The following is a 13,063-nucleotide window of genomic DNA, read 5'->3' as shown; positions in this document are numbered from 1 at the left end:
TGCAAATCACCACCTTCGAACTCTGTGTAAAGAAAACCAAACCATCCAGATTTGACTCAGGACTATAAACATGTAGGAGGAAAGTCCTGTGATCCCCGAGAGATCATTAACATGGATTGCTGCTCAGGGCTTCCATGAAGCAGCATATGCAGAAACCACAGGCAGGATGGATGCAGTGGTTGACTCACTGGTGGAGAAAGGGAAAGGGAACTGGGTGCCTTCCCTGCCCCAGTGTCGCGAGATGTGGTATTTGGCTGTCAAGAGCAAGAGTTAGCTCTTTGCTGTGTCTCTCTTGGTGTTTTCACATTCTGCTGTTGTTGCATCACCTCTCCCCAGAATTGCCCTGGTGCTGTCCGCTAAGAAAAATAATATATATTCAAGGAAGCTACCTGAAATCATCAGACCAAACCTCAGGGGTATGGGGAACCACCAGAATGCCCCATCTGAGGAGCTTGGTGACCAAGGTGGAGCATAAAGAATCTCATGGTCCTTGCCTTCCGTGCTGTAGGGGGATTGTAGGGTAGGTTCCTTTCTTACAGGTGTTTAAAGATGATCTCCATACCCACCTGTCTTCAGCCTGAAGTGGTGACATCCATATGGCCACCACCAGTTCTGTGCCATCTCCTTTCCAGCTCATGCTGCTACAGGTGTAGACCAGGACTTCAGATTTCTTCAGTTGGGTGTTAGCCTTACTTATTAGACGCCCTGGGAAACAAAAGCTCAGCACCAAAGTGCAGCTACAAAGAAACCTTGGAGAATAGGATCAGGCCCTGGATTGCTCCTTCACTGTTTCTGTTGGCCGGTTTCTACATTTGCGCACCATGTCTGATCAGCCTGTGTCACAGAGAACACTAGAGCACAAAAGCTGCAAATTAACAGTGCAGAAAGTAATGCCAGGGACCCCGCAGGAAGTGATGAACTGGGACATCTGTAGTGCTGAGCGTTTGTTTCCCAAACAGAGTGGCTGCCATTCATAGAGAATGTGAGAAGCCATCAAGTCAAGGCACCTGTTTGTTTATTATTTGTTGCTGTCACCGTCCTTGGGTTGCTAGGAGATATTATGCGGAGGGCACCAGTTGCCTAGCAACAGCCAGAAGCTGATGCTCCTTTTGGAAGTTGGTGATGGGGGAACTGATGGTGACTTTTCCATAATCTGCTTTGGATACATTAAAAAAAACTTTAAAAACAAACAACTTTTGAGCAATGGGTAAGTCTTATGGGCACTTCTTCTCGTCGCCCATTTCTATACCCTGGGGTCCTCTCTTTGTTTCTCTCCTCCTAACCTACTTGATTGCCCTTGTCTTCCACCAGCTTAACAGGAGGCATAATTTGGGCAAAAACTTAGCCTTGAAATATCTGGTCAATGCAACAAGTTTTCTGATAAAGCCCATGAATCCTGGGGTGATTTGGAATTAAGCCAAATGCTGTGTTTAGCAATCCTAAGCCCTGTTACTTTCCTAATGAATTAGAACCCAAAATCATAGATTCGGTTGGGTCGACTTACATGCCTGGGGGCCAAATATGACCCTTACAGAGTGATTGGGGGGGGGGTAGAAGAATGATAAAATATTGATTGTATGAGTGCTTAGAAAATGGTAAATGGCTCCACACAAGCCTAATTATTTAGGATCACAGCCTATTCCATGAAAGCAAAGGGCAGATACCCTCCCTCTTCCCAGGACCAGAAGAGGCATAAAACGGGAGAAGCAAAGACAGATGTGAAGATGCAGCCTCTGATTGCTTGGGGAAAGCCCAGGGGAGGAGGAGACACAGATGGCAGTGGGGAGACCTTTAGTCTTGGTAGCTGATTTCCTGGAGTAAGACCTACAGTGAAGGAACTGCTGTGTTCATTAGACCTGACACTCAACAAGGTCTGTGAAGGTTGTGTTTTTGCTAATAAAGAGTTAGCTCCAACTCTGGATGGCATGATTTACTGACTGGCTCACTCTATGACACCCTGATCCCAGCTGGTTGCAACTCAGTGGTAAAAAGAAAGGCCAGTCTTCTTTTCGATGTGTTTTAGTGTGGTGCCCTAACTTCAAGGTCCCTGGAAAATACAGTGGTACCTTGGTTATCGAATGGCTTAGTTGTCGAACAAATCGGCTCCTGAACGCTACAAACCCAGGAGTAAGTGTTCCGGATTCTGAATGTTTTTCGGAAGACGAACAGGAAGCTCCTGCAGCCAATTGGAAGTCGCACCTTGGTTTTCGAACGGTTCCGGGAGTTGAATGGACTCCTGGAATGGAATAAGTTTGAGAACCAAGGTACTACTGTAGTTCAAAGTCCAAAGATCAAGGTCTCACATTAGTGTTAAAAACCCAAAGTGATGTAGGCCCCAGTTATCTGAAAGACTCCCTCCTTCCTAATGGAGTTGATCAACAGAGGGGTCCTTCTTGATGCTTCCATTGTCCTCAGAAGTTTGGGGCATTCTCTTTGCCAGCCTCTGAAGTCATGGAATTCCCTCCCTCCAGAGATGCATCTAGCACCTTCATTTCCCAGTTTTTGTTGTATGGTGAAGATGCTTTACCCTGACCTTAGACACCCAAGACATCTATTTCTGGGATCCACCCCATTCTCGTGACTGTAATTTGCTTTAACAGATTTTACTATTGTATTTTTTTCATTGTTCGTGGTGAAGGGCAGGGCAGAAATTTAATAAATCATCGTTGTCGTCATTATTTTATTTTTTAAACATGCAATCAATGAAAAGGCTCAGATTCAACTTAGGAAAAGAAATGAAGAATGTTTATTTTCAACAGTTTCAGTAGCTTAACACTAAGTTGCAAATTACCCAACCATTTTTTTGTATTGTCTGGATAAAACTGACAGACAAAGAAAACAGCGCATCCGTATCTTCCCTTAAAGACAAAAGACAGCATCCAACATTAATGTGTGCTGGACACTATGTGCTAAGTCACACTTTGCCACATGTACAGCACTGTTACAGAGCAACCTGCCACAGAAGATGCCAAACAGGGAAGTTCATGCACCTTATGAACATTTCAGTGGGGTTTCTTAGAAATGAGACCTTCTTTTGGATTTGGGGGTCTTTTACGAGAGATCCTGTCCTGTGCAATGCGTTCCAAAAAGGTTACCGACCCAGGTAACATGCAGTTGATAATTATCTACTTGCCCACCCGTTTTCACTTTTTGTTAAATTCTTGCAAACTTCATGCGTTATGAGGGTTGGCATGGCAAGGGAGAGGACATGTAGCAGGTAGCGCTATTTTAACACCCAGGGGTAGAGGGCACAACCCAGCAAAAGATTATCTTCACTAAGTCCCTGTGAAAGTCAGTCACATCTAAAAACATTTCCATACACGAGATTTAAATTGCCTTCAAGCCTCTCTTGGCTCTAGGCTTTGGCTTTCTGTTAAGGGAAGGGCCACAACTATGTGGTAGAGCATCTTCATCCATACAGGTGGTCCTAAGTCTGATCCTCAGCATCTCCAGGTAGGACCAGGAGAGACAACTGCTTGAAACCCTGGAGAGCTGCCCTGGAGAGCCTGTGCTGGTGATACTGAGCTGAATGGACCCATGCTGTGACTTGAGATAAGGCAACTTCCTACGTCTGGTGTGTAAAAACATAACGCCTATGTGGAAAGGGAAGCAGGACACAGGCAAATGCAATTCATAATATGTAACTGCAAGTCAACATGTGCTGCGCAGACTGGGTTTTTGGCCAAGGTGCATCCATCAAATTAGGATGTGGAAGCAGTCATAAAGTTGGACACACCAGTGAACTTCAGCATCAGATGAATGCATGATGTGCAGGGGTAAAGTGGCTTCAGGAATTCCCCTTCTGCATCAGGTTATCTTGGATATAGTCATGCCCTTTCACCAAGCAAATGTGCTCTGGTTTAGGCCCTGTCTGAAAAGGCCATGTAAGGGGAAGGCGCATGCCACATCCTGTCATAGCGAGCTCCATACTTTAATTATGTTCTGTGGCTATGTGAAGAGGTGAAAGGAAAAAGGTCTCCCATCAATCCACTCACACACTGCCAGACTTGGAATGACAGCCCTGGTGTGACCAGCAGGGGCCTTTGGTTGGTTGTGCTGACTGGGGAATGTTTATCCACTCATCTTCTGCCTCTGGGATTAGCAGTGGCCTCACTAGCAATGGGGAGAGATGGAACCATGCACAGTAATGGATGTGGCGCCATGAGCATCAGTTGCTGACCTCTGTTCCAGGTTTAGCATTGCAAACGTAGCTGGCTGCCCGATCTGTAATCAACAAGGGAAATTAATTTTCTGCAAGATTTCTTAGGAGTGTTGGGGAAGGGCCTTTTTACGAACCAAGCACTAGCCCTGGGAGCAGGAACGCTTTTACAATTTGAGAGTTTCCATCTGAGCTTGCCTGCTCATTCCCTCTCCCACCTGCTGGAGCTAAACTTTAGCACTGATTGCAGCCTAATTATTTTATCCACTGGACTGAATTTAATACGGATGCAGAGCAGATTCTGCTCCTGCCATTTGGCGGAAACCTCCACGCACATTTCCTAATACTGTTTGCCGTTATGTGACAGTGCAGTCAAGCACTGTGGCATTCTGTTTTGCACATCAACCTGTGCTTGTCGTTGACAAAGGTGCATGTATTCCCCTGCTTTGGTGTCATGTACAGTAATAAAGGATGGAACAGCAGCTCCGGAAAGAAAAAGAAAAATACAGCCCACCTCCCTTTAACTTCAACGAGGTGTCTTTGCCAAACAGGCCCGTTAGGGGGCAGAGCTGCCATCAGATTCATAATACAAAACACTGGCAGTGGCGGTGTCTGGAAAAACTGTGACAAACGCTCAACAGTTATCTGAAAACAAGGAGATCTGACACATTTGGTGAGCTTTATATTGAAACTTTTTGACAATTGTAGCATGAAAGTCAACTACATATATTTTATGGTCAGTGATTGGACTTACACAAGTAGGTAGAACGGAACCAACAGTATGGCACCTACCCCAACTTCCCTTTTAAAAAATAACCAAATGGCCAATATTAATATGGCCTAATCAAACCTGACATCCCTAAAAACTAAGTCTGTCACCACATATTGTTATCCATGGTATATACTGCCATCTGCACATCACATTCTCCACACCAAATGGAATATATTATTGCTTGTAAGCCTATGTAGACTCTCTTTATAAAAAGGCTTCTTTTGTTTGTTTACAGAATACAGGATTATGACAAACTAGCTAAGGTTTTTGTTTTTTCATCTTGAAAATACGACATCGATTCCTTCAACAAAGGCTTAGATCTTAGGCTAAGATCTTTAGCAGAGATGTAATGAACAACTGCAAATATTCTTACACAATATTAATAGTAATAATAACTTAATGAGAGATTCAAGTGAAATTTCTATAGGACTATTTCCTGGTAGCTATTTACAAAACTTCTTTATTTTTTATTTTTTTGGGGAAAACAACAAGTTGATAACATGTAGCATCTAACACTAAACCAGTAAGGCCTGAATCCAGAGGAGGGGAACTCTGCTGAAGTTCCATTGAATTCAATGGCTAACTAGTTGTCATGACTAACCAGTGTTCATTTAGTTCAGTGGAGCTGATGGCTAACATTCTCCAGATCAGGAAGAATACAGGTTGTACCAAACATAAAACTTTTAAAAAATAATTTAAAAAAGTTAAGTTTGCAATCCAAAACATGCTTACAAAGGAATAAGTCCCACTGGACACAGAAGGATTTATTTTGAGTAACCATGCGAAAGATTGCACTTTAAATCATATAATCTGTTAGAAAAAAAGGATCACATTTTGTTTTTAAAGAAAATATTCCTCCAGTGTCAAAATTATTAAATAGCATGTAGTAAACTAACTTAAATAAACTTCATTAAAAAGTCTTGCTGTCTAAGACAGTTATTACTAATCATGCTTACATTGAGATTCTTACTGCCTCAACATCTACATAATTTCTTTGTATACATAAATTTATGATATTTCTTTTGCCTATAGACCTACTTTAAAAAAACAAAAAAGTACATGTATAAGGGATCCAGTATTAAAAACATTAAAAAGGTATAATTATATACAACAGAAGCATTCACAAATTGATTTTTCTTTCGTCAAAAGTCCTTTGTCCCAAAGTTGGGAGCACTGGTTGAGCTAACAGCAGGCTGGGTTTTGCTTAATTCACGATCCTCAAAAATAACTCTGCATACAGAGGAAGAATGACCTGGTGCTTAAGAGGCACTGGAAGTCCAGATTCAACTCCTTACTCTAAAAACTGACTTCCTGTACGAACCTGGGAACTTCCTGTGAAACAAGAATAGCTGTGACTTGGAGGCCATTGACGTATAATATTGTTTCGGTTTTTTACACGTTGTTTCAGTATTTTGATTGGCAAGATACATTTCGTTCTATTTGTATATTATTAGTAAATGGACTTTCATGGGCACTCCGGGAGCTAAGAAAACCCAGATTTGTCCTCTCTACCATAACCATTAGGAATCGGGGGGTCATAAAGCACTCCCAGAAAAATATGACATTTGCATCTGAAAACAATTGTGGCAATAAAATGGTTCTCCTGTTTTGGGGGGTTAAAGAATAGGGCAATGAAGCTCAGAGCCGGTATTTTCTGTGTTCCTAGGATTGTGGCTGAGAGGTCACTGCTTTGCTTATTAGGTCATATCCATGTCATAAATTTAAAGCGCCTTTAAAGCACACGACTTCCTCCAAAAAACCTTGGGAACTGTAGTTGGCTCCTTGCAGACCTACAATTCCCAGCATGCTTGCTAAACTACATTTCCCAGGGTTCTTTGGGGGAAGCCATGTGCTTTCAGCGCACGATGTGGATATGATGCAGTTGTCAGTCATTTTAACCAAAATTAAAAGTGCTTGAAGAGGCTATAAAATGGAGAGAGGCCGAGCCTTCGCTCCTCAGCTTAACAACAAGCAGGCAAGCCACAGAGGTAATGATTACCTCTCAGACACACACTAACTCTTCCTCTACTTCCCCATAGAAGTCAATCATTAAAAGTTACAGACAGACGCGATTCTATTTTAAGCTTTTAAAAGGCAGCAAGAGATGAGGTTTCAAAATGCAAACACTTGCTTTACAAATCCAAAATGATGAAGTGAAACTTAGGCTTATGGGGCCTTTTTTCATGAAAAGTATTATTATTATTATTATTTATAAAGGCTTCACCGTAAGTTTCTAGGGAGTGGCTTCAGAAACATCTTCTGACTCAGCATGAAAAACAGCTATGGGTTGTGGGGAGAGTAAGGGAGATGTTCTGGTATGTGCCCCTAAAGGGGCAGTGGATCATAACCAGGTATCATGCGATCTAATGTGGAAGAAAACAGGCTCCAGGCTGGTCTTTACACAAGAGGAGCTGATCCAAGCCTAGTGATACTAATTACCGTATTTTTCGCTCTATAAGACGCACCAGTCCACAAGGCGCACCTAGTTTTTGGAGGAGGAAAACAAGAAAAAATATATTCTGAATCTCAGAAGCCAGAACAGCAAGAGGGATCACTGCGCAGTGAAAGCAGCAATCCCTCTTGCTGTTCTGGCTTCTGGGATAGCTGCGCAGCCTGCATTCACTCCATAAGACGCACACACATTTCCCCTTACTTTTTAGGAGGGAAAAAGTGAGTCTTATAGAGCAAAAAATATGGTACCTCTTTATCACTTGTGGATTTCTGACCCAGCTTTCAACAACAACCTAGTAAAAAGGTGTGCACAGGAGCAGAACACCTGCATCTACTGAAGAACTGCCTCTTAATTTAGATGCAAAACTTATTTGCTCTTTTGTAGCCAGTCTGTGGCCCCTACACCCTCGGAAGCTGCCTCATTCTTCCACCTCATCAGAGTTCCTTCCTTCCTGTTCATCACTTCCCCTTTCTTGCCTCTGTGGTTGGTGCGCGTTAAGCACATTAAAGTTAGAAAAGAGTCGCTTTCACTTGGCCCTCCAGTCGCTGTATGGGTCTGTTGTCCTCAGTAAAAAATAAAAATCCTCTTTATACTTATTTGAGAGGAATAAGTATCAAAACCTATCAAAACCAGCGGGGCTTAATTCTGAGTAGATCTACAAAGGATTGGAAATCCTAATTCGAGGTAGCCATGGTGAAATTGAAACAGGGCAGCCATTGTTCGAGATTAGTTAATCCAGAACACTATTGTCTCTGGCTGTGCCCACTGCAGTCATGTGGTCCCCAATTGGTCACCCCTGAGGGAGTGCAGCCCTTGATAGAAGAAGAGTTTGCCCACCGCTGCTCTCAAGAATAAGGGCTCTCACAAGAATGAGAAGAACAGCTTTAAGCTGGCAATGTTTCGTATTTGGACGTTGCTTGTTGTGGGCTGAAAGCGAGGTGCTCTAAAAGCTGGTTTGCGTTTTAGATTTCTGTTTGCGTTTGTGGGTCAGGATCTAGCAAGGCCGCTGCATGCATGTACCCAGAGGGTGCACACAAGACCACAAGGGCCCTAGTTTAGACTTTGAAAGGTGATTTTAGTCTCCTGGCATTAGTCTGCCAGTGTCATAGTGCAGCCCACCCAGGGGGTTATTGGGATTTGTAATTGATCAGAGTATGTGAGTGAATGTGTGCAGGTGCGCTCTGGTTGAGGCACAGGTTTGTTAGAAAATGTGGATATTGAATAAGTGTATAGAGTCCATAGAATTCTATGTGATCAAGTTTCATGTTTCATACATTGCATTATTTACGGATTCTGATGATCTTCATACTGTGTTTAGTTTTTCTTGTTTTGCGCATTCTTTTTCGCTTTTTCTTTGTAAACCACCTTGTGATCTTTTATGATGCAAAGTGGTATATAAATACTTGAAATGGATGCATAAAATAGATAAATAGGAACTGATGTTATTTAGAAAGGGTCATAAGACGTGGTCAGTTCTGGGTGAGACTAGAAGGGAAAGGATGCTCAGGGACACCTGACTAGTTTCGATTGCTAAGTAAATTTTGTTCCTTCTAATCCAGTCTTTGTAGATCGTTTATAATCTTGCATTCGTAGTAATGCAGACTTGCTTGCTAAAAATGGAAAACTGGATTGCATGTGTACCCAGCTCAAAGTTGCTGTAACTAAGGTTTTTTTGCCAGGATCCAAAGGGTTGTACCAAAGAGGGAAGAAAGGAAATAGCTTGAAATAAGTGTCCTCTTGCTAAGCAAAACCCTTTTGTATTCTCTCAAGCCCCTAACACTTTTAATCTGTTGCTTTTAATTGCTGGCGTTACTTGGCTTAAAAAAGAATTGCTTTTTTAAACTGTTTTTCATTGCCATTTATTCTCTTGCTAATTATCCTGGGAATCAAGTGGTTGAAGGGTAGTATACAAACAATAGAATCAACATGAAAATGTTTTTAGTGTTTTGACGTTTATGTCCTATTGGAATTATTTCTAAGCAGCTTTGGGATGGACCTCTCTGTTCTGAGTCCTTCAGTTTAACCCAACTCACACATCCATTCACATTTGAGTTAACAGAGATAGGCAGCTTCAGACATTTAAGAGTTAAGTCTGTTGTGCTGTTAACAACAGATTAGGAAGCCAAGATTGTGTTTCCAGCATTTTTGCTCCCACTTTCCCTATTAACATTTGGGTAAGAATTGACAGCTGTGCTGCAGGATACATACAAAACAGGGCTGATTTGATTTACAGGTTCAAACAACATAAGCAAAATCTTTGAATTTATAAAGCATCAACGACTGCTCTTCGGTTCCCAGCTTTGGAATGTGTTTTGTTTTCTCCACAGTCCTTTTTACGACAAGGTTATTAAAAGAGTCAATGGCTACCAATCACTAAATCTAACCCAATCTATTCTAGTCCATACATATATTGTACAATATTGCCTAGTACCTACTATACAGAAATATGAAGAGGATTCAGTCTGAAATATAGTTAAGCGAGTTTTTAAATAAATGGGGGGAAAGGAGAGTCACAACATATTTTGACCAGCATGCAACTACCTCCCTTCAGCCAATACACAGAAAATCTTTAATATGACTTGGAAACGGAATTATACTTGAAACCACAGGCATAGAAAAAATTAAGATAATCAATCTGAAACTCTGGAGCTTCTGTGATTTTAATATGCTCAATGTTTCCTTATGCTATTATCTATATTAGGTTACTTCTAGCAGAGCTCATTACTGGGCCTACTGCTTTTCTAATCATTTGGTCGTTATTTCCCAAACCATTAAAAACACTACCTATAACATATGACTGTCTATGTTTCATTCTATAGTAAGTCATGCTTTAATCATGCTTATTCGTAGTCCACGTAGAAACCTTGTTATTACTCTGTGACGTAACAACAGGCCAGGAAGCCATTTTGAGATGGTTCCTAAATGCTAACATGGGACTTGGCACCAGAAACCGTGGAGCAAAATCAGCTCTTGACATCCTAATAGGAAAACAGATTTGAGATAGCAATCATTAAATCTTCATTAGAAATGAGAACAGAAACAAAACACCTAGCAATGTACAAAAGGTAGATCTAAGTACAGATAGAGCGTCTTGGCCTACTTCCTAAAATTACTTTCTAAACTAAAGCCTCCAGACATGGCTGTGACCAGGTAAATCACTTTGTATTTGTTCAATGGCTCTATCTGGTAAACCACTAACCTACTCTACTGAAGGTGACTCTGTTGACAATCTGCTGTCATCTTAGCTGTATGCAGAATATATATATATATATATTATAGCTATCTTTTTATTGGCGAACATAAAATATTTACCTTTTATTTTATTTATTTTTTGTTCATTATAAAACAATCCACAAAGCCTATCTGCATGACCAGGTCAGTTTCACAAGTGACTTGGAAACTCATGCCGGTATCAACCCTCCAGCTGAATCACATTTAACTCTGTTCAAAAGCAAGACTTCTGTTGACTACCAATAAGAGCTCATGGTACAGCAGAAGACACACCCTTGCTTGCTGAACCTGGAATGTATAGAGCTTTGTGGCAATAAGAATGGTGGATGGAGGGTCAACAAAGCATTATGAGTAGAGAACACCCACTCAGAACATCCACACATATATACAGGCAGGCTGACACATACACACAAAAAGCCACGTGGAAGTTCAAATGCCAACATCAATCTCCTCCTCACACTCATTCAAAAGTGCATTGCAGTCATTCACACGTGCACATAAACCATGCAAAAGGTTGGAAGGCGCTTTTAGTGTCACTTGTGAAAACACCCTTAAATAAGTCCTTATCTGCCTTCTGTGCCTGAGTTTTCCATGTTGCTTCACACCACTTGGGTATTAATACAGTTGTCTGAATGCAACACTCCTTTTTCTCTAAGCGCAGGGTTTAATAATCTCCTGCATGACGAACAGAACTCCATCTTCTGATCACTCCCACCTCTTTTTTTTAATGTGCAGACTTTTTATGTTGTCATTTCATTTGCAACGGCAGAAGAAAGTATTGCTACCTCAAACTGATCCCTGTTCCAGAGGAAAGTGGCAAGTCACCAGATATGCACTAAAAATCCCAAAAGCATGACTAGCGTTATGGAAGCAAAAAACACAACAGGGGGATAGCACAGCAAAAGCTGAGGTAAGGTATGGTGTGTGTGTGTGTTTTGCAATGTTCATATCTAACAATGGGCTAGCAAGTAGCTCTGCCAGATTTCCAGTTTGCATTCAGCAACATTCTCTGTGCAACATTCCAGCTAATTGGCTTGCTATGCACTCTGCGTCAGAACCGACTGGTGTAACCAAAGTGTGTTTTCTTGTTCTTCCAACAAAAATGCGTCAGCAGTACTGTTGGCCTAAGTCCTATAGTAGAAGACACTGCTGGTAATTTGGCACAGTGTAAAAAATACAGCGGCGTTTGTACATCATACAGAACCGTGGAACTTGTTCTAAAGTAGTAGCTGCAGTTCCTCCCACCCCTCCCCAGCCTTAAAGGGGGTGGGGAAAGTTTACAAAACCCACAAAGTTTCCCTGAAACTGCTGTTTTCATTTAGGTCAGATGTTTGCTTTTGAATATTTAAGAATTTTCTAAAAGTTCTCTCTATCTCTTCTTTCCCCAATTTGTAAAATAGCATTAAGAAGAAGAGAAACATCTTCCCCAATTTTTAAAAAAGATGCTGCAACATTTCAAGGTTTTACACTGATCTGAAGCAAGGGTGCATGGATGACTGTGGAAAAAGGGAAACGAAAAAGTGTGTCTTGTGTGTGTGTGTGTGTCATTTCATAATTAGGACTTGTGCCCTGCAGCTCTTTCTACTTGGATGGAGAAAGGTCATTGGCCTCCATCTTGGTTCCTGTCCAAGGTTACTTGGCTATCCTCACCTTCAGGTTCCTCCAAGGACTGATCAAAGATGCAATGCGCTTGAGGACAGCGTTCTGGCAAACAAAACCTTGACAGCATGATTTTAAAAACAGAAGCAGTCCCCCTGGAACTTCCTTGCCCATTAAGACCTGTCACAACAAGGTCCTACTGTGCTCTCCAAGGAAAGCTGCGAGGATTGGCGTAAGAGTGGAGCAGTGGCAGGATCCACCATCGACGAGGTTGGGAAAAGCTTATACCAGCCAACTGCCAAAGTTGACAAATCAAGTTCTTCCAGAAGAACCCGGGCGACTCCCATGAAGTGTTTGCGTTCCATGCGTCCGTAGTTTCCCCAAACTATCACCTTGGAAACAAGAGGAGTGGGGAACATGTTTAGTTCGCAAGCAATATCACACGAATGATGGGAGGCTGGCGTGGAATTTATCTTTTGGCAAAGCATTGACACAGCTTCTGATCTGAATGATACTGAAGAAGACCAAGGAAGGGCTTGAGGTGAAGGTCATGGGAGATTCAAGTCAATTGTGCTATATTTCCTTTTCTTTTTTCAAAACTTTATTAATTTGTAAAATAAAAATAAAATACATGCAATATACTCAGAGGCACTGAAATTAAAAGAACTATTTTAAGTAAACTACTTTAAGTTATTAATTTCAATGGGTCTCGGCCTAGTATATCTGAAGGAGCATCTCCACCCCCATCATTCAGCCCGGACACTGAGGTCCAGCACTGAGGGCGTTCTGGTGGCTCCCTCCCTACGAGAAGTGAGGTTACAGGGAACCAGGCAGAGGACCTTCTTGGTAG

At 41.8% G+C, this 13,063-nt stretch overlaps 1 protein-coding gene across 2 annotated transcripts in view; it reads right to left on the bottom strand.

The window, feature by feature from the left end:
* Positions 1-2,723: 2,723 nt before the first annotated feature.
* The window catches only part of RIMS4 (regulating synaptic membrane exocytosis 4), a 106,410-nt gene continuing 96,070 nt past the window's right edge, over positions 2,724-13,063 (bottom strand). For both annotated transcript variants that reach the window (XM_053394112.1, XM_053394113.1), the window contains exon 6: positions 2,724-12,605. In XM_053394112.1, the coding sequence (XP_053250087.1) occupies positions 12,387-12,605 (219 nt within the window). In that variant the 3' untranslated portion in view covers positions 2,724-12,386. The remainder of the gene's footprint in view (positions 12,606-13,063) is intronic.

The sequence above is a fragment of the Podarcis raffonei genome, chromosome 6, assembly GCF_027172205.1.
Source record: "Podarcis raffonei isolate rPodRaf1 chromosome 6, rPodRaf1.pri, whole genome shotgun sequence".
Taxonomy (NCBI): Eukaryota; Metazoa; Chordata; class Lepidosauria; order Squamata; family Lacertidae; genus Podarcis; species Podarcis raffonei.
The sequence above is the reverse complement of the archived record's forward strand: the minus strand, read 5'-3'. Positions and strand labels throughout refer to the sequence as shown.